Consider the following 23,049-nt stretch of genomic DNA (forward strand, 5'->3'; position numbering starts at 1 on the left):
TTCACAGTATCTTTTCCAACTGCTAGTAAAAAAGAAACAATAGACCTGAAGTGAAAACATATTCCCCGAAACAGAAAACACCAAATAAAAATAATTTGGTAAATAATTCATTATATTAAATAATTATCATTTAATTGACATTTCAGGAGAAAGCCAATTAAATGATAATTAACCCTTCTTAAGATGGCAAAGGAGAGGCAAGTTTCCCTGCTAATAGACACTCACAGACTTACCTAAGAAACAGAAGATTACAAATTTATAGTCAGACCACCCCTTTTAAAAATGATTATTTTTTCATTATTTAAAGCAGGGTTTCTCCAGCTTGACACAGCTGATATATTGAGCCAGGTAAAAATCTCTGTTGTGGCAAGCTTGTCTTGTGCAACACAGGCTATTTAGCAGCATCCTTCGCCTCTGCCCACTAAAAGCCAGTAGCACAACTTTCCCAGTTACAAAAACCTAGTATGTCTCAACGGGGAGGTGGTACAAATTTACTCTGCTTGAAAATTACTGACTTAAAGTACTAAAATGTCTACACTAACTCAAATGAAGTAATCATTTCAAATCACCATGATGTATACTTTAAATGTATACAACTATATTATACATTTATATATTATATATTGTGAATTATATTATTATATATTATGTCACTGTACATTGTGAATTATATCTCAATAAAGCTGAAAAAAATTTTAAGCAATTAAAAATAAAAAAACTAAGACATCCCAATAAAACTACTCTAAGTCCATAGATATGTAATATGAGCATATTTATATGATATGAATAATTTTAGGATATGTTGCATTCCTCAGAAATCATGGAAAAAAGAATACCTCTATTTCAAACAAAGTTATCAGACGTCAATTTTAGAAATCAGACTTTTTGTTTAGGGCAGGCACATTAGCTCACACCTATAATCCTGGCACTCCAGGAGGCTGAGGCAGGTGGATTGCTTGAGCTCAGGAGTTCAAGACCAGCCTGAGAAAGAGTGAGACCCCATCTCTAAAAATAGGCAATGTGGCAGGCACCTTTAGCCCCAGCTAGTCAGGAGGCTGAGACAGGAGGATCATTTGAGGTTGGCATGAGCTATAATGTCACAGCGCTTTACTGAGGATGATAAAGTGAGACTTCTAGCTCAAGGAAAAAAAAAAACAGGAACTACACAGCTTTTGCCTATCAAATTTAGGTTTTGATATTATATAACACATTACATTCTGTGGCACTGAATAAATAACTTTTACTATATTTTTTAATGTTATAAACTAAAATATACAATAAAAGTGCCACACTTAGCAGACTGACCACTATACCTAATGACCATTTATACTTACTACACAGAATTACGTTTTTACAACTTACATAAAGTCAAATATTTCTTTATGTCTCAAAAATAAAATAATTTTCCCTTCACCAGATTTTATTCTCATCTCCCCCCCAATATAAACAAAACTTACCTATACTATTTCAAAAATCTATCCAATTGACATCACCAAAGACATTTTACCAGGTGCTTACACTCATCTCTGAGGTTATTAAACAGTAAGAATTACTGCCATTTTATAAGCAATACTGAGATAATAGCTATCAATTAAAAAAGCAATCATTATTTCAGATGTTTGAAAAAATACATACTGTAGGTAAAATAAAAACTTATTTTTAAAACAAAAATAAAAGTATAAAGGAATTGTAGAACACATTAGAAATTGTAACAATAATTGAAGTAAGGCCTTCTTAAAAAAGATTCAAAAGTAAAACCACAAAGGAAAAAGGTCACCACACAAAAATTGACTGTATGAAAACTTTTTAAAAAAAGAGATAAAAATAAAGCAACAGCAGAAAAATATTTATAACTGAAGTAGCAGCAAAAGGTTAATATCCAGATTATATGAAGAACTCATATCCTAAAAACAATAAGAAAAAGACATATAACACTAGGAGGAAAAGGAGAATGGGAAGAGCCAGCAATTCACAATAGAGAACATACAAATGAAATGACGTTCCTTCAATAAAAATATACGAAAAAAATGTTTGATCTCTCTACTAATCCTGGGAGGGGAAGTTTTTAATTTTGGAGACAGGGTCGCTCCATTCTCTCCATTGCTGCTAGAGAGAATGACATCATCACGGCTTGGTGCAACTTCCAACTTCTACCGACACTCAACTGATCCTTCTGCTTCAGCCTCTGAAGTAGTTGGGACTACAGGCACATGCCACTATGCTAGGATAATTTTTATATTTTTGTAGGGAGAGTCTGTTGCTCTGGAGTTGCAAACTCCTGGCCTCAAGCAATCCACCTCAGCCTCCCAAAGTGCTAGGAATACAAACATGAGTCACTACACTAGCCAGGTGGGGCATGTTATGATAAAACTGTGATCCTTCTTTTGAGTCCAAATTGGCAAAAAAATTTAGGTGCCTGTGGCTCAAAGGAATAGGGCGCTGACCCCATATGCCGGAGGTGGTGGGTTCAAACCCAGCACCGGTCATAAACAGCAAAAAAAAAAAAAATTTTTTTAAACCTAACAACATTATATCTGACATGGAGTAAGAAAACAAATACACTTTATACATTATTCATAAGAGTTTAATATAGTCTTTTAGAAAGGCAGTTTTCATCAAGCACTAAAGTTTTAAAAGTACATTTCCCTTCAATCTATGTCTATTTCTTAGTATATATACAAGAGAAACATTAGGATAATGTACATATACAAAACACATCCAATTCAGCATTTATTTTAATAACAAGTAAGCTGACATCATCAGTAAGAAAATAAACTACAGTATATCCAGTATTACGAAACATACTACAGTCAAAATTAATTTGTTATACAAGAATGTTAATTTTTTTTTTTTTTTTTTTTTGAGACAAGAGTCTCACCTTGTCACCCTAGGTAGAATACTGTGGCCTCATCATAGCTCAATGCAACCTCAAATTCTTGAGCTCAAGCAATCCTCTTATTTCAGCCTCCTGAGTACTGGGACAACAGGCACATGCCACAGTACCCAGCAAGTATTTTCTATTTTTAGTAGAGTCATAGTCTTATTCTTACTCAGGCTGGTCTCAAACTCCTGAGCTCAAGCACTCCTTCCTCATCTCAGCCTCCCAGAGTGCCAGGAGTGACATGAGTTTAGACAATGTTAGTATCTTTAACAATACTGAACTGTACACTTAAAAATAATAAGATAGGCTCCGCACCCATAACTCACTGGTTAGGGCGCCTGCCACATACACTAGGGCTGGTGGGTTTGAACCCTGCCCGGGCCTATTAAACAACAATAACAACTACAACAGCAACAACAACAAAAAATAGCTGGGGTTGTGGCCTGTAGTCCCAGCTACTTGGGAGGCTGAGGCAAGAGAATTGCTTAAAGCCCAAGAGTTGGAGGTTGCTGTGAGCTGTGACACCACAGTACTCTACCGAGGGCAACATAGTGAGACTCCATCTCAAAAAAAAAAATTAAGATAAAAAATAAATTTCAGATATACTTAGAAGTAAAAATAGCTAGAAATCCAATTGCATGATACATTAAAGAATTTCAAATTATATTATATATGAATACATACATTTTTGAAATAATTTTTAGAAGATCCAGAAGGATAGAGAGCATTAACTAATCACATCATGGCATCAAGAGAGAAAGTGAATCAAGGAAATTTCACTTTATTTGTATTATTTAAAATAATCTTTATTTTCATAATTAAAAATACGTTTTTAAATACGTTTTAAATACGTTTTTAAAAGAAAATGTACTCTCTTACCTACTGTGTACCAACTCGCATCTGTTAATTTATTGATAACAGCTTCCTGATATGCACCATCAAGATTCTTCACTTCCACAATAGCTCCTACCTAAAATATTTTTTAAATGTTAGAAAAAGTTTTTAAACACAAATGAACAAACCCCAAAATTTTGTTTTTATTTTTGTTTTGAGACAGAGTCTCACTATGTCACCCTGGGTAGAGTGCCGTGACATCACAGCTCACAGCAACCTCAAACTTTTGGGCGTAAGCTATTCTCTTGCCTCAGCCTCCCAAGTAGCTAGGACTACAGGCGCCTGTCACAATGCCCGGCTATTTTTTGGTTGTAGCTGTCATTGTTTAGCAGGCCTGGGCCAGGCTTGAACCCGCCAGCCTCGGTGTATGTGGCCAGCGCCCTACTCACTGAGCTATAGACACCGAGCCATGTTTTTTGTTTTTTTTTAAACTGAGTGCATGGGGTGAAGAATGAAATAACTACTGACTCGATTTAAAGTACCAGCAGTTTTACCCATCAATGCTTTTGTACCGTCAGTGAAAATGTTAACATAATGAAAAGGCAAATAATACCTAAGGATATTAAGAAAACAGTTTTGTCCTTTCAACTGCCCTAAAAGAGTCTTGAGAACTTCCAGGGGTCATCAAGCCATATTTGGAGAACCAATGTCTGTGAAATTAACTGTCCTTGCCCCATATTTCCACTGCTCTTTCAAGGATGCTGGAGAAAGACTAGGACCATTAAAAACTTGCTCAGAGGTTGCCTTAAGGGTTAGAATGTACCACTAAAGACAGCCATTTCAAACATTTTCCACTTGTTCAGGAAAATGCTAACAATTACATTTACATGGTCCTTCCAGTGGTGACAAAAAACAGACACGTTCAAAAGAGACTTTTAGCCCTACACAATATCCAAAAGAGCAAAGAGAACTCCATGGACAAAACTTTCATTAAATGACAACAGTCAATAAATACTTGCTATAATAATTTAGATATTATTTTCAGGTTAACTCATTATTGAAAATGTATTGAGACCAAACGACAATCACTTCTGGTAGATTTACTTCGTCTAAGAGAAACATTTATCCAAATGCCAACATTTTCGATAAGCTAATGAAAAGCTACAAAATGAATTAGGGAACAATTCAAAATCTATAGACAAAAGCCTACAAACAAAAAATATATTTCTATAATCTTGAAATCAAAATTTTATAGACTTGCCTATTTCAAAATTAAAATGATCCCAAAACCCAATCACATACAAAAAAATTTTAATGAAGAAATACCAAAAAAGCAAACTAGACTAATGAGGCCACAATCAAGGCAGCTAGGGCAATACCAGGAGAAAATGATGGATGAAAGCGACAAAGTAGTAGCCTTTTCTATCCCTGTGCAACACTGAATGAGCATTGCCGATAACTTGGTACCTGTGGGCCTGTTCTGGGTGAACAGGGCAGGTAGGCTGTGAAGACATATGTTGCTGTACTTACCAGACAAAAACACAGTAAGACAAGGTATGTATGTATACCAAGTATACAGACGGCATGATGTTTCAATTACAGACTGTGAGCCTGTCAGAATTTTGGTTCTGCCATTTCTGGTTGTGAGACCTTAACTAAATCACTTCCCTTTGGTTTCCTCCTCTGTAAAGAGCTAATAAGAGGATTAAATAAAATAATATGTGTGTAAGGCTTAGCCCAGTACAAGCATATACTGAGTGCTAAATAAATTGTGGCTAACACTCTGTCCCTTTGTTCCTGCAAGTCACAAACAGGCATATGTAATGTTAAGATGTACTAAACAGAAATGCTGGAAAAGAATTTTTATAAGGCATGATTAAAAACAAAAAAACCTTTAGAGTTTTAGTCCTCCCTAGTACCTACTATATGTGCAAAGTAGTAATGCCTTAGAAATCCAATTAAAAGTTTAAAAATCAGCAACAAACAAAAGTTGGCAAATAAACAAATATATCTAACTCTTCACTTGATCTTAGCCAAAAGGCCGAGAAGCGATACAAATATATCTAACTCTTCAAAAAGTAAAGCTTCATCAGTGCAAGATTTTTCTTACATCTACATATGTTTCTTAAATTCTCTTAGCGTTTCTTAAAATTCTCCCAAATGGACTAGTACCCATTTTCAGACACTTAAAAGAGCCAAAGAACAAATAGTGGCAACTCACACACTCCCTTTAGCCTGCTTATTAAAAGAAAGTAACGTAGGCTCGGCACCAGTAGCTCAGTGGCTAGGGAGCCAGTCACGTACACAGGAGCCTGGTGGATTCAAATCCAGCCTGGGCCTGCCAAACAACAATGACAACTACAACAAAACAATAGCTGGGCATTGTGGCAGGCGCCTGTAGTCCCAGCTATTTGGGAGGCTGAGGCAAGAGAATCGTTTAAGCCCAAGAGTTTGAGGTTGCTGTGAACTATGACATCATGGCACTCTACCAAGGGCAAAATAGTGAGACTCTGTCTCAAAAAAAAAAAAAAAAAAGAAAGAAAAGAAAAGAAAGTAATGTAGCATTTATTTCACTGGTTAATAAGAAAATAGGAATACAGAGAAATAAACTTTCTAGTTGCCAGTATGAACACACTCATAATTTACAGCTGTCTGATGACCCTTAAAAGGTTTCATTTGCCAATAGTTGATCCAAAGAAGAAAGAGCTCTGAGTTTTTATTTTCTAACTTTCTGAGTTTTTAGATCTACATGTAACTTACATCACTAAGCACTAGTCCAGGACCTATCAATTCTGAAACAATCCAAAATTTCAATAATGGACAAAACTAAAAGAGTGAGGAAAAACAGTCATTGTTTCCTGATGGCTATTTTATTTCTGAATACATTGTTAGGCTTTACTACCATATCAGGCATTATTTAATAGAAATCTCTTTTTCCTATTCATTATTTAGAGAAAACCATGTATTTTTACTTTATCAACTCAATAACAAAATAGCCAATGAATTAAAATGAAATGATGAAGTATTATTATTGTTTCCCAAACAAACATTAGAATTAATAATGAATAAATGAATTACCTTTAGTGGGCCTTTTATATGGTCATCCTGAACTTCCACTGTTGAAGAATCATGTCTAAATGTCACCTAGAGATTATAAATTTAATTAGCCACCAAAAAAAAAAAGTTCAAGCAACACAAACTCATCAATATACTAATTATTTGTTTTTACTACAAGTAATATAAACTAAAAGCTGCCTAATTTGCACAAGATCCCAATCTTTGAGCCGGACACTGTGGCTCTAACATAGGAGTGTCTAAGCTGTAGCCCACAGGCTGCATCCTGATTTTGTCAGGACATTTTTTGCTTATCTGAGGTATCAAGATAATCATAAAAAGTATGCACAGACTTTTTTTGTTTTTGGCTAACTAGCTTTTGTTAGTGTTTGTGGTATATTTAATGTGTGGCCCAAGACAACTCTTATTCTTCAATATGTAGCAGAGATACCCCTGCAAATCCCAGCTACTTTGAAGGCTGAAGCAAGAAGATTCCTTGAGCCCAGGAGTTTGAGCAAGGCTGCAGAGAACTATAATCATGCCACTGCACTCCAGCCTAGGTAACAGAGCAACCCTCTGTCTCTTTAAAAAACAAACAAACAAACAACAACAAAACAACCCAACCCCTAACTAGATTAACTGAAAAATTATTTAATCAAATGCTCAGACTGTTATTTCAGTTTTTAAAAATAAAAGTAACCCATGATATCACATCTAAATTACTCAATGTTCCACATATTTTACTCAACTTGATAGTATCAGTTGTAAGTTAGTTGTATAATTTCTTTTCCTAAAAAAAGAGAAAGGAAGATGTGGACATCTTGGGTTACTAGATATATCATTTTGTGAAGGCCTACCTCAACAATAAGCAGTACAGACAAACATTTATTGGACAGCTAATCATCAATCTCAAGAATCAAACATTTAATCTCTATAACAACCTTATCAAGTAGGTATGATTAATCCCATTTTGTTAAGAAAACTGAGGAACAGAAAATATAAGTCAATGATCCAACATCGTCCGAGTTAGTACATGGTGAAGCTAATATTCAAATAGAACCATCCTGTATTCTCTATATCCATACAGAAATCAGAAAATGGGAAACTAGATAGGAAGAGAGTAAGTTAAAATAAAGAATTCAAAATTATATTTTAATTTTGATAAAAATTGATAAAAAACAAGTTATCTACTATTCAGTAACTTTAGAAAGTTATATTCTCTGTATGGGGCAAAGGGGTTTTTACAGAGATCCAATCATTAGCATGGTCTTTCAGATGTATGTGATAATCATTTTAGGAAAATGGGTTCATTCACAATCTGTGGAAGGAGATGCCTTGTAGCCGCAGGATCCCAGGCATTTCTACGTCACACAAAAGCATTACTGCACTTTATTTAAATCATGTGTTTAGGTATCTGTGTTCTTCATTTAAACTCAAATCACTTACAGATGGGACCTAGGTCTTACTTAAGATTAGAATTTAAGTATCTTTACACACTGCTTAGCACATAGTAAAAGATCAATAAATGAAAACTGTTGCCACCAGGCGAGGTGGCACACGCCTATAATCCTAGCACTCTGGGAGGCCGAGGTGGGTGGACTGCCTGAACTCACAGGACTGACCTATAAGCCAGAGCAAGACCTCATCTCTAAAAAAATAATCCAGGCACTGTTGTGGGCGCCTGCAGTCCCAGCTACTTGGGAGACTAAGACAAGACAATTGCTTGGGCCCAAGAGTTTGAGGTTGCTGTGAGCTATGATGGCATGCCACTCTACAAAGGGCAACAAGGTGAGACTCTGTCTCCAAAAAAAAAAAAAGAAAGAAAACTGCTAAAGAAATTAATCAACACACCTGCTGAAAATATATTAATTCTGACTCATAAACAAATTAAACTGCTTGAGAAATAAATCCTCGTATCTGTTGAGAAAATCATTAACTCTGAATTAGAAACAAATTCTTAAAGTAGTCCAAAGAAACTTTTAGATATCCATTATTTACAAGGCACAGATATTTTGTGCTATCAGTAGAGGCATCAGGGCCAGGTACTAACAGTTTTGTTCCTTTCACTTACAGCAAGAAATGGTAGGACTGTTACAATGCCATTTTCCAGGTTCATTCATCACATGGGTATAACCAGCTAAAGGTGCAATTAGGTGCTAAAATTTAGCCTTTTCTTTGTAGACCTGGAGTGACACTGCTACTGACTAAAGAAAACACCTTTTCTAGCTGGCACAAACACGCCGTCTGCATGGCAAGCTCAACTAAGCAGATTCTCCATTAGGAAAGAGGGCTTTTGTCTAATTCACACAAAGGTGTTGTAAGAGCGAGCAACAGCCCTGAAAAACTGAGAAAATTCTTCACCTATAGAATATTAGTGGCAAAAAACTGAGTGTTCAGGGGACACCAGTGTGTAAAATCAGAACAGATAATGCCACTTCAAGAGCACCAAGTACTCAGTACCAAGCACATGGAAACGAAGGTAGGGTGCGATCAAGACTAGCAGCCTACTGATTGATAGTTAATTCAAAGGCCGTGTCACAATGGTTGTTAAATTACAATCACTCAGAAAGTTTTTTTCAACACATCTATGCATAAGAGGAAAGAATCCAGGCATAGATGTATGAGAGAAGCTCAGAAGAGGCTCTTGATACCTTCTACAGGAAGTACAACACCTTTACAGCCTATTTAATTGATACTATTAAGACCAATGATTTAAAGGGTATCTGTTAATCTAGATTATTAATCCCTAAGGACAGAGATCAGGTTAACCTTATCTACATGTTCTCCTCCTCCTTCATATCTAAAAGAGTTCCTAGCAAATGGTTTGCTACTCAATAAATCACTGATAAAGGAAAAGATACCAACATTCACTTGTCCAATATTCTTAAACACTGATAATTAAAATGGAAGCAATTATGTATAGAAGTATTTTTCAAGAAGTATAAAGGATAAAGAATCAACAATTAGATGTACCTCATTTCACTGTTATCTAAGACACTATCCATTATAAGCTGGATCCCAATTTCATGGTTAAAATGCTGAGGGAGAGGTCTTAAAATTGACCTATGATAGTTCCAATTCTGCCACTAATTTGCTATAAGGACCTGAGAAGAATGACTAACTCTCTCCTAAGACTCATTTTTCTTTTAATAAAATTAATCGGTTAAACAGATGACTTTTAAGGTTCTTTCCAGCTCTAAAACATTAACAGTACAAATATCAAGTCCATAATGAAATGGCATTCAAAGTACCAACTGTGATAATCTAATTTCCTCCCAATTGGAATACTTCAAAATCATGAAAAATGCTTTGTTTGGGGAAATTTTTACAACTGTTACTCCTAGAAACTCATTTTGGAGAAAAAGTATTATTAGATACAATCACCCAATAAAAGTAGTAAATACCAAATATTGAACATATAATTTATAAAATCTACAAATACTATACCTTGACTTTGACAAGTCTTTTTGCTGTCTTGATCTTGGCTTCACAAAAGGCTCCTCTGTATTTAGCACTCACATCAGTGCCCACTGTCAAATAGGGAGGCTCATCAAGGGCCTAAAAAGGTAAAGAAATATAATTAGATTTAAACTCTAATTCTTTCCTACAGTCAGACTTGAGAATAGTATGTCTAAGCCTACTAAGCTATAAAAGTTACAACCACGGAATGTATCTGTTAACAAGATCAATTTATAAAATATTATAAATTAAAAATAAGTAAAATATTTATCATAAAGCCTATTTAAATGTACATGTAAAATATAAAGACATCTTTTTTCTATTAAACACATATGGCCCATGATATGAATTAGATCAGTCTTCCATTCATCCCTCCAACCATCCATTCATTAATTTATTCAAATATTTATTTACTACATGACCACTTATAGAAAACGGCCCATTCCCTAGAGACAGATCTTTAAATCTCAAAGTCTGAAAAACTCTTCTAATGTTTAGGCTATCTCTTGGCAGTCACCCAAATTCAGAACAGTTTTATCACTTCCCTATCTAGATAATTCTAAGGTAGAATAGTATAAAAAGGGGAGGGGAATACATATATTCAAACTACTGGCCAAAACTATATGAAAAAATCCAGTCTGGGTCAGGCACGGTAACCCACCAATCCTAGTACTTTGAGAAGAAGCGGAGGCCAGAAGATTCCTTGAAGCCAGGAGGAGTTCAAGAACAGCGTGGGCAACATAACGAAACCTTGTCTGTACAAAAATTTTTAAAATTAGGCTCGGCACCTGCTCAAAGGTTACAGCATCAGCTACATATACCGAGGCTGGTGGGTTCAAACCCAGCCAGGCCTAAACAACAATGACAACAGCCAAGTGTTGTGGCAGATGCCTGCAGTCCCAGCTACTTGGGAGGCTGAGGCAAGCCCAAGAGTTAGAGGTTGCTGTGAACTGTGACGCCATGGTAATCTACCACAGCTGACATAGTGAGACTCTGCCCCATCCCAAAAAAATTTTTTTAACAATTAGCTGGGCATGGTAGTGCACACCTGTAGCCCCAGCTATTAGGGAAGGTAAGGTGAAAAGATCAATTAAGCCCAGAGTTTAAGGTTGCAGTGAGTTACGGCAATGCTACTGCACTCCATCCTGAGTGACAAAGCAAGACTCTGGCTCAAAAATAAATGAATAAAAGATAATCTAATGCTTATTCCATGTATTTCATTATAGGATTTTTTTGTTGTTGTTGTTGCAGTTTCTGGCCAGGGCTGGGTTTGAACCCACCACCTCCAGCATATGGGGCCAGCGCCCTACTCCTTTGAGCCACAGGCACTGCCCCATTATAGGATTTTAAAATTCAAAGCATGTATATAATTTTTAAAATCTGTTTTGCAAAATGCATATATATCAGTTCATTTTATGAGAAATACACCTTCACAGAAAGGCAGTAATTTGTGAATTATTACTTTTTAAAATTTTTTGTTAACTACAGCTTGATAACTTTACATTGCTTTCGCACCTGAAGTTAATAAATGCAGTATTACCTTGCCTACTTGTTTCAGCCTTCTTAAAACATCATTTTCCTTGACCAGATTTACGGTTAAATTTCAAACAGAATAGTGGCTTTATTTTAGCAAGAATGTCAAAGGAAATTCACAGCACTGCACTCAAAAATTCTAAAGATGGGCTGGGCACAGTGGCTCACGCCTGTAAACCTAGCACTCTGGGAGGCTGAGGCAGGTCAAGACCAGCCTGAGCAAAAGCGAGACCCCCTTCTCCACTAAAAACAGAAAAACCTAGCCAGGCATTGTGGTAGGTACCTATAGTCCTAGCTACTTGAGAGGCTGAGTTAAGAGGATTGCTTGAGCCCAACAGTTAGAGGTTGCTATGAGCTATGACACCTGGGACTCTAAGATAGATTGAGACTCTCTCTTAAAACAAAAAAATTATAATAACACTAACGGGCAGCGCCTGTGGCTCAGTGAGTAGGGTGCCGGCCCCATACACTGAGGGTAGTGGGTTCAAACCCAGCCCTAGCTAAACTGCAACAAAAAAATAGCCGAGCATTGTGGCAGGCGCCTGTAGTCCCAGCTGCTCCGGAGGCTGAGGCAAGAGAATCACGTAAGCCCAAGAGCTGGAGGATGCTGTGAGGCGTGTGACGTCATGGCACTCTACCAAGGGCAGTTAAGTGAGACTCTGTCTCTACAAAAAAAAAAAAAAAAAAAAAAACCGAAACATGGGAATCTAAGTATAGCATGGGTGATGATGGATGTGTTAATTAATTTGATCGTGGTAATAATTTTACATTGTGTATGTATACATATATATAAATTCATACTGAATATATTTAGCCTTTACCTGTCAAATAAATATTTTTTAAATTTTTTATTTTTTCTGAGAGTCTCAAGCTGTAATCCCAGTTAGAGTGCTATGGTAACATAGCTCACAGCAACCTACTTGGGCCCAAGTGATCCTCTTGCCTCAGTTTTTCTATTTTTAGTAGTGACAGGGTCTCGATTTTGCTCAGGCTAGTCTTGAACTCGTGAGCTCAAGCAGTCCACCTGCCTTGGCCTCCCAGAATGCTCAGATTACAGGCATAACCTACAGTGCCCGGCCAAAAATTTTTTTTAAAAGAGAGAAAAATTTTAAGGAAATTTCAATTCACTTTGGTGGTTCAAGTACTATTGATTGTCATTGCTAGAAAAGCCCAAAAGGTGGCAGTCTCCATGACTATGGACTCCTAACTACACAACCTACAACTTCTTCCAATAATATATCCTGCCTAATTAATTATTAAAAATATATATTTTTTTAAATAGGGGTCTTGTATGTCACCATGAATGAAGTACAATGGCTGTTCACAGGTGTGATCACAGAATGCTGAGGCTTCAAACTCTCGCACACAAGTGATCCTCTCACCTCAGCCTTCCAAGTAGCTGGAAGTAACTACAGGTGTGCACCATCACACCCAGCTAAATGTTTATTTTTCTTAAGGGACAGGATCTGACTGTGTTGACCAGGCTGGTCTCCAACTCCTAGTCTCAAATGATCCTCCCACTGTGGTTTCCCAAAGTGCTGGGATCAAAGGCATGAGCCACTACTCCCAGTCAACTGGAAAAACTATATTTTCAGAGACAAACGGTATAGTAAAAATAAATGAAAACAGATGAGGAACCTGAAATTATCAAATGCAGAAGAGGACAAGAAATCGACTAAATATTGCATATTTGTAACCTTCTCAGAAACATAATTTTTTTGATAGTATTAACCTTTTATTTTTAATATCTATTATGCAATGAATTCATAGGGAAAAGGTTCCAAGCAGTGTAGGGAGGCACCTCGCCATTGAATGTGCCAAGCTTTCTCTGACTAGTATGCCATGAATTCATGGGGAATAGGGTTCAACTCCTTATATTACTGTTACTTGGAGTCTCTTAGTTACCATGTGTGCTATGCTGCACACCTACTATGCCGTGAATTCATGGGGAAAAATAGGTTCCAGCACCTAATATCACGGTGCCATCGGTTCTCTTGGTTTTCCTGTGTGCTATGCTGTGTGCCTATTGTGCCATGAATTCATAGGGAATGGGTTCCAGGAGCTCAGGCTCCTTTCCGTCAGTTCTCACTAAGTGTGCTTCTCTGGGTGGCGCAGGCTGGCGCTTCAGGTACCTTTCTCTTTGGCTTCCTTCTTTTTCTGATCATTTTCCTTCACATGTTTCAGGAAGTTATCTTGGCTCTTAGAGTGTTTAATATGCTCAATATGAGCATTAATCCTCTTGGCAAGAATCTTGCCCTTAATTTGTTTGTTTACAATAATGCCCCAGCACACTGAGAACACTATATATACACTCTTCCAGTTTTGCCATGGTAACATGCCTTTTTGAACAGTACCCATTCCCTTGATGTTTACAGTATTACCCTTCTTGTAGATCTGCATATATGTGGCAAAGGAACAACTCCATGTTTTCTAAAAGGCCTAGAGAAGATGTATTGGGTGCCTCTCCTCTTTCCCTTTGTGTTTGTCATTTTGGAGAATTCCTGGAAGATGGCGTCTCCGGCCAAAAGGCCATATACATTTTTCAAATAGTGGCTCAGCACCTGTAGTTCAGTAGTTACAGCACCGGCCACACACACCAGGGCCAGCAGGTTTGAACCTCACTGAGGACTGCTAAACAACAATGACAACTACAAAAAAAAAAAAGCCAGGTGTTGTGACAGGTGCCTGTAGTCCCAGCTACTCGGGAGGCTGAGGCAAGAGAATCGCTTAAGCCCAAGAGTTTGAGGTTGCTGTGAGCTGTGATGCCATAGCACCCTACCAAGGGTGACATAATGAAGACTGTCTAAAAAAAAAAAAAAAAAGAATGTGGAAACCATCAAGGATACATTATTTAATATTATACATATGGGAAAAAATTCATATAATAGTAATAAAGATAGGTTAAGAGGATTTAACATATCTCTTGAAATGGAGGAGTATGTGAATGAAAATATTTTACTCAATATATTTGTTTCTAAAAGATTCCCTTTTGTCTTTTACAATTATTAAGTATTTTTTACTTAGTAAGGAACATCTCAAAACATATACAAAACACAGAACAGTATAATGAATTCCTCATATATCCATAATCTGGCTTCCAGAATTATGAACTCATAGATAATATCTTATCTATATCCCTTCTCAAATTCTCTCAAATACTGATTATTTTGAAGGAAATTCCAGATGCTGTATCACTTCATCAGGACAATAAAAAGTGTATTACCTATACTGAATGGGATTACAGGCTATTTTGTAATGTTCTTATGAATGCTTTTCTACATTCTCCAATTTACCTGTAATTACTACATTAATGAAAGTATAGCATAGAAATTAAGAGTTCAGGCTACTGAATTAGATGCCTACATTCAAATCTACCACTTAGTAGGTAGGGAACCGTCCAGATACAGAACCAATACAGTCAGTCCTCTGTGCCTCATGATATAACAACAGTTACAGGGATGAGGAATAGGAAGCTACACATGAAATGCTTAACACAGGCCTCAACACAGTGACAAATAAAGGCTATTGTTATTACTTAATATGGGGGGGACTAACTTAAAAAAGATTACATACTGTACAAAAGGGTAAAGTCGAAGAATTAATTACCACAGAAACAGAGCAAATGCCAAGTATACTTGTTTATATACGTGGGGAGGAGGGGTTTCTTTAAATATTATTTAATTCAAGGGCAGGATTAGTGGCCCACACCTGTAATTCTAGCACTCTGGGAAACCTATGTGGGTGGATTCCTGAGCTCAGGAGTTCAAGACAAACCTGAGCAAGAACGAGACCTTGTCTTTAAAAATAGCTGGGCACTGTGGCGGATGCCTGCAGTTCCAGCTATTTGGGAGGCTGAGGCAAGAGGATTGCTTGAGCCCAAGAGACTGAGGTTGCCATAAGCTATGATGCCACAGCACTCTGCCCAAGGCAAGAGTAAGACTCAAGGAAAAAATATATGTGTGTGCGTGCATACACACCAAGGGAGGTAGGTTCAAACCCGGACAAGGCCTGCTAAACAACAATTAATTAAACATATATTTATATATATATATATATAATTTAATTTAATTCAGATACAACATAATGATGTTGAATTCTAGCAGCAAGATAGGTTCTTTGTGAGGATACTCCATAACTAAATATATCATGACCCCTTAGTGGCAGAGAGACAAAATTATACGCCATTCTGAGCTAATGTACTTTGTTCCAACATAGAAATATACAAAGAATTGTCAGCAGATTAACTAAGATTCCTTTGACCAACATCAACCCTGATAGATACATGTGTGTTACCTATATATCCGGAAAAAACTCTTACCTTCTCTTTCTGTTCTGCTTCTCTGATTTTGGTCAATAATACAGACCATCTCAGAGGCTAAAATCATAAGATGTTTTCATGTAGCACCTCCATACCAAAAAGGAAATTAAACTACTAAATTACCATCCCTTTGTTTAGCAAACAGAACAGTTCTCTGGTTGTCAAGGCAACAGCTACCGCACAGTTATCCAGCACTGCTTAAGTAATTATTTTTCTGGCCAATCTACCCAATATCCTAACAGGCACCTAAAACCACTGAATTCTAAGGGAACACTAAAAAGCACAAGCAATTTTTAAATTATCTATTGGTGGTTAATAATCACTCAAGATGCCAAAATGCCAGGGAAACATTTAAGTGGACAAGTGAATCAACAGTAACCTCTAATGTGCTTCGGGGTATGGTACGTAAAATATATATGGCTGGCTAACAGCAACCCTACCTAGAAAATACTCATTTATCCAAGATCTATTTATTTAAAAACAAATCATGTTACATGGAATTTTACTGAGATAGTTTCTTAAAGAGTAAGGCATTCAAACTGGTCACAGTGCCAAAGCAGCCAAGAGAATCAGAAAACATGAATATCAAATTTAGTGCTAAAAACATCACCAATAAATGTACTTATGCACAGCATAACAATAAATCTATTAAAATAATCTATTTTGGGATCAGGACCCATGCTCAGTGGTTAGGGCGCCAACCACATACACAGGCACTGGCATGTTCCAGCCCGGCCCAGGGCCTGCCAAACAGTGACAACTACAACAAAAAAATAGCCAGGCATTGTGGCAGGTACCTGTAGTCCCAGCTACTTGAGAGGCTGAGGCAAAAGAATCACTTAAGCCCATGAGTTTGAGATTGCTGTGAGTTATGACACCACAGCACTCTACCCAGGGTGACATAGTGAGACTGTCTCAAAAAAAAAAAGCTCAGCGCCCACCCGCAGCACAGTGGTTACAGCACCAGCACATACACCAAGGGTGGCGGGTTTGAACCAGGCCCAGGCCAGCTAAACAACAATGACAACTGCAACCAAAAAATAGCGGGGCATTGTGGTGGGTGCCTGTAGTCCTAGCTACTTGAGAGGCTGAGGCAAGAGAATCACGTAAGCCCAAGAGTTTGAGGCTGCTGTGAGCTGTGACACCATAGCACTCTACTTTTTTTGACTGTCTCCCCCCACCCCCAAAAAAGGCTCAGTGCCCATACCACAGTGGTTAGAGCACCAGCCCCATACACCAAGGGTAGCAGGTTCAAACCAGGTACAGTGACAACTGCAACAAAAAATAGCCAGACGTTGTGCCGGGCGCCTGTTAAGCTTCATGGGAGGCTGAGGCAAGAGAATCGCTTAAGCCCAGGAGTTTGAGGTTGCTATGAGCTGTGACGCCATAGCACTCTATTGAGGGCAACATAGTGAGACTCTGTCTCCAAAAAAAAAATGGGGTGGCACCTGTGGCTCAAGGAGTAGGGCACTGGCCCCATATGTCAGGGTTGGCAGGTTTGAACCTGGCCCTATCCAAAACTACAAAAATAAAAAGGCTAAGAGCAATGGACAGGCAGCCCATTGCAAAAAACAAAGCAAGGGTGTATATATATATATATATTTTTTTTTTTTTTAAATAATTTTTTTTTTTTTTTGCTGGCCAAAAGGGGGAAACTTTGAGCATTAAAATAAATATTAATGGCCAGGTACCATGGCTCACACCTGTAATTCTAACAATTTTGGAGGCTGAGGCAAGAAGAATGCTTGAGGCCAGGAATTATTTGAGACTAGCGTGATCCAACACAAGACCCTTTCTCAAGAGAAAAGAAAAAGAGAAGAGACGACGAGAGGGGAGTGGGGGGAAGAAGAAGAGAGAAAAAGGAAAAAGGAAAGGAAAGGAAACTTAGCCAGGTGTGAGTCCCAGCTACTTGGGAGGCTGGGGCAGATTGCAGTGAGCTATGATGACACCACTGTCTTCCAGCCCAGGCCACAGAGCAAGACCCTATCTCAAACAAATAAATGTTGTTCTATTATCTTCTTAGGGAAGTATACATAGGTATCAAATGGATCAACTTAACAACTGCACTTTCCACTATAAGTTAATTATGTCTCAGCTTTAAAAATTGAAAACAAATTACAAGGCATTCAGTAAAACTAAAATCTAGGATTCTATGCTGATATGAATGAATAAATTAATTTTTTAAGATGCAGAAAATGGACAGCTCTTCCTTACAGTAAAATGTACACCGTCCTTTCTATGGTGTACCTGCCAATACCAACTCTGGTAATGAGGGGAAAAAATGACAAAAATTGAAGTTATTCTACAGAATATATAAGGTTTGTATTCCTTAGAACTCTAATGGACATTAAAAAAAAAAAAGGCTAGGGCGGCACCTGTGGCTCAGTGAGTAGGGCACCGGCCCCATATACCGAGGTGGCGGGTTCAAACCCGGCCCCGGCCAAACTGCAACCAAAAAATAGCCGGGCGTTGTGGCGGGCGCCTGTAGTCCCAGCTGCTTGGGAGGCTGAGGCAAGAGAATCGCTTAAGCCCAGGAGTTAGAGGTTGCTGTGAGCTGTGTGATGCCATGGCACTCTACCGAGGGCAATAAAGTGAAACTGTCTCTACAAAACAAATAAATAAATAAAGGCTAAAGAACATGAAATGTAAGGAAAGCTGGGGAGCAATTTTAGACTGAAGTGTTATGAAGAAGTAACCATCAATTGTTCCTGGATAGAAGCATGGAACAGGAAGAATAAAAGAGACATTATTAGGAGATTGGCAGAAATCAGAAAGGCAGGGTCTGTGGATAGGAGATGGTAGTAGTGTACTAACGCTGATCTCCTGATTTGGAGGGTTGAATACTGGGTAGGTAAGAAAGTCCCTTTTGGGGGAATTATCCACTGGAGTATGTAGGAGTGACAGATGTCATGTTTGCAGCTTGCTCTCAAAAAATTCAAAGACAATAATATTGTGTATATATGAAGTGGGGATTAGATACAGAGCAAATGAGGTAGAATGTCAGCAACTAGCCAATCTGGTGAAGGGGATTACACGAGTTCTTTGTACTTTAATGTATTTAAAAATAATTTATTTTGGGATTGGCACAGTAGTTACAGCGCCAGCCACATACACTGGAGCTAGCGGATTTGTGCCCGGCCCGGGTCTGCCAAACAACGACAACTGAAACAAACCAACAAAAAAAATAGCTGGGCATTGTGGCGGACACCTATAGTCCCAGCTACTTGGGAGGCTGAGGCAAGAGAATTGCTTGAGCCCAAGAGTTTGAGGTTGCTGTGAGCTGTGATGCCACAGCACTCTACTGAGGGACTCTGTCTCAAAAAAAAAAAAAAATCAATGAAATTCAAATATGAACATTAATTCAATATGGTGAATGATGTTCTGCTAACATAGCACCTACAACACATACATATGACAGACCACTGAGGACTAGCTTGCTTTTAATATTGAACACATTATAATGAACCAATTCTCCCACCACTTTTCTCTTTTTAAACTACTACAAAACCTTTGCTGGATGAATCGATACTACCTCATGAGTCAGGAACATAACACTTAACTATTAATTCCATCTCAGTTGTTTTGTAATTAAACAGACAACAACTGAAGTAATACTACTTACTATCAACTCTGCTTGCAAAACATAAAATGCAACAACTACAGAAACGGAAATGGTAGTTCTCTGTCATCCAGATGTCCAGATAACCCAGAAAATGTTTACATTAAATCTTTTTAGCTTTCTGTATGAATTAAAATGGCAGAAACTCAAGATAAAACATGGTAAGAATAATGTACATACTTTTTGAATTTTTTTAATTTAATGTAATTTACAAGCATTGCCCAATAAAAAGAATTTTAAATTTTCACAAAGAACTTATGATTAGACCATGACCTCCTTGAGCCATCTAGACGTTAGGCATGCAGTAACGTCACAATGAACAACACCAGGCTTTCCCAACCTTGCAAATCCTATAAATCACCAAGGAGACTGGTTAAGATGAGACTACTGGGCTCGGCGCCTGTAGCTCAGCAGCTATGGCGCCAGCCACATACACCGGAGCTGGTGGGTTCAAACCCAGCCCAGACCTGCCAAACAACAATGATAACTGCAACCAAAAAAACAGCCGGACCAGTGGCGCCTGTGGCTCAAAGGAGTAGGGTGCCAGCCCCATATGCTGGAAGTGGCGGGTTCAAACCCAGCCCTGGCCAAAAACTGCAAAAAAAAAAAAAAATAAATAAATAAAATAAAAAATAGCTGGACGTTGTGGTGGGTACCTACAGTCTCAGCTACTTGGGAGGCTGAGGCAAGAGAATCACTTAAGCCCAAGAGTTAGAGGTTGCTGTGAGCTGTGACACCAGGGTGACCTAAGACTCTGTCCCAGCTCACCCCCCTAAAATTAAATAATTTATTAGACTGGTAGTTACCTGATCTGAATTGGGCCGATCACTTTCTCTCTCCTAGGAATTTAAAACCGAGATGTTGGTCAATTAGTTGGTATAACAAGGAGGAAATGAAGCCAGACCATGGTAGCCATTTCCTGGCATGATTAAGATGAAGCAGAGAAAACTAGTCTGCAGAGAGGGAGTAAAAAAAAGATAAAAGGCCAGGCACAACGGCTCATATTTGTAATCACAACACTTTGGGAGACCAAGGCAGGAGGACTGCTAGAGGCTTGAGGAGTTAAGACTAGCCTGAGCAAGAGCAAGACCCCATCTCTTAAAAAAGAAAGAAAAGGAGGGGGAGGAGGGGAGGAGAGAAAATAAAAGAAAAATTAACTTAGCATGTTGGTATATGCCTGTAGTCCCAGTTACCTGGGAGACTAAGGCAGGAAGATCTCTGAGTTTGAGGTTGCAGTTGACTGCACTCTAGCCTGGGCAAAGGATTAAGACACTGTCTCAAAAAAAGAAAAACAAACAAACAAAAAATGCACCAAGAATAAAGTACACAAACATAAGAGAATGTGTTTTCTCCAAACCTTTATTCTTGTTCGCTTCCCAACTCCCTCCTCAAGCAAGACTAGAATTCCTACTCTTTGGGCACCATGAGATGGTCTGCATCCTTATGAATATAGTATCTTTTTTGCTTTTGATCATCTGAGATGGTTTCTATTACCTGTAACCAAAATAGCCTTCAATAATCATGCACCTATTATCAAAGTACAAACAATATAAAATATAATTACAATTCTAATTTACTGAGCACCTACATGTCGTGGATGTTCAAAACTTAAATTACATCTATATAAATATTATATCAATTCCAATTTAAAATTTTAAGCTCAACTGTCACAATACGCAAAAATCCTAGACAAATAAAGAATTTACAAACCTATACAAATATTAAACGAATTCCAGTTTAAAATTTTAAGCTAAGCTGTAACACTGGCTGGGCGTGATGGCTCACACCTATAACCTAGCACTCACTCTGGGAGGCCGAGGCGGGTAGATTTCCTGAGCTGAGGTGTTCTAGAGCAGCCTGAGCAAGAACGAGACCCCATTTCTTAAAAAAAAAAAGCTGAGCATTGTAGCAGACACCTATAGTCCCAGCTACTTGGGAGGCTAAGGTAAGAGAATCACTTAAACCCAAAAGTTTGAGGTTGCTGTGAGCTGTGACGCCATTGCACTCTACCAAGGGCGACACGGTGAGACTCTGTCTCAAATAAATAAATGAATGAATGAATAAATAAATGGGAACTTTTATCAGATGTATAATATGTATATGAGGTATGAGAACTGTCTGATACATCACATCCACAGAATTATCTTTTTATGTTATAACTTACTAGTCTATGACAATATAAACTGTGATATTAAAAACAATAGTTTCTGTATATATCTTGGGTTTTGTTTTTCCTTTCTGTTTTCATGTTTTTCTTCTGCTGGTCACCCTCCTAGACTCTTTCAGGATTTTAATTATGGCACTAAATGGCTTTTACTTGGCCATTCCTATCATACTACTTCATATTAAATGAAGATTCTGTTAGTTGCTGAGTATATTTGTTCCAACTATACACTTAGGAGCTAGAGAAATAATTTCAGGATGAAATTCAGAAATACTTTCAAACTTAAGGTAAAATTCTATCTTCTGACTCTCTATATTTACTTTATCTTACTGCTAGATCACACTGCTGTTCTTGAGTTATCAGAAATTACTAAGTCAGAGCCAATTATCAAGTAAGAATTGAGTATTATTCCTTTACCCCTATTACACAGTTATTTAAGTAAAGGCACACAAAGTATTCTAAGTGAAGACAGACAGACAGGAGTATGTAACAGGCCTTCCAGGATACTCACTCTTGCCTTCTTTCAAAAGGCTGTAAGAACTAAACAGACTCAATCTCCAACCATTCTAATAGTCTGCATTTGACTACTTATCATCAGACCTGGAACTTTAAAAACTGTATCAAATGAGTTAGTAGGTTACTTATCTACCTATGGGTCTCATGCAGGTCAGAACACTGAAGATTTGATTATCAAACCTGTCCTGCTACTTAATGTGGTAACCACATCTACCTAGCTTCCAGTTAAGCTCTGCCTCCCTAGCATTTTCTAATCCCCACTGAGATCAAGAAAAAACATTTTTATAGTATCCCTTCCCATAAGCATTCCTAGTAGGACAGAAAAGTCAATAAAGCCCTTAAAATATTCTAGTATTTCCTTTGCCAATCCCTTTACCCTAAGAAAATGGTGAAGAGGGCGGCGCCTGTGGCTCAGTTGGTGAGGCGCCAGCCCCATATACTGAGGGTAGCGGGTTCAAACCCGGCCCCGGCCAAACTGCAACCAAAAAATAGCCGGGTGTTGTGGCGGGCGCCTGTAGTCCCAGCTACTCGGGAGGCTGAGGCAAGAGAATCGCTTAAGCCCAGGAGTTGGAGGTTGCTGTGAGCTGTGTGAGGCCACGGCACTCTACCGAGGGCCGTAGGGTGAGACTCTGTCTCTACAAAAAAAAAAAAAAAAAAAAGAAAAAGAAAAT

General features: G+C 37.9%; 1 protein-coding gene and 1 pseudogene across 5 annotated transcripts in view; both read right to left on the reverse strand.

Annotated features, from left to right (window-relative positions):
• Window positions 1-23,049, reverse strand: part of ARID4B (AT-rich interaction domain 4B) — a 166,160-nt gene that overhangs the window by 88,022 nt on the left and 55,089 nt on the right. For all 5 annotated transcript variants that reach the window (XM_053605847.1, XM_053605848.1, XM_053605849.1 and 2 more), the window contains exons 3-5: window positions 10,217-10,327; window positions 6,794-6,859; window positions 3,761-3,851 (exon numbers count right to left, since the gene is read on the reverse strand). In XM_053605847.1, the coding sequence (XP_053461822.1) occupies window positions 3,761-3,851; window positions 6,794-6,859; window positions 10,217-10,327 (268 nt within the window). The remainder of the gene's footprint in view (window positions 1-3,760; window positions 3,852-6,793; window positions 6,860-10,216; window positions 10,328-23,049) is intronic.
• LOC128597753 (uncharacterized) lies at window positions 5,619-5,768 on the reverse strand (annotated as a pseudogene).

Source organism: Nycticebus coucang, chromosome 10, assembly GCF_027406575.1.
Source record: "Nycticebus coucang isolate mNycCou1 chromosome 10, mNycCou1.pri, whole genome shotgun sequence".
In the NCBI taxonomy this organism is placed as follows: domain Eukaryota; kingdom Metazoa; phylum Chordata; class Mammalia; order Primates; family Lorisidae; genus Nycticebus; species Nycticebus coucang.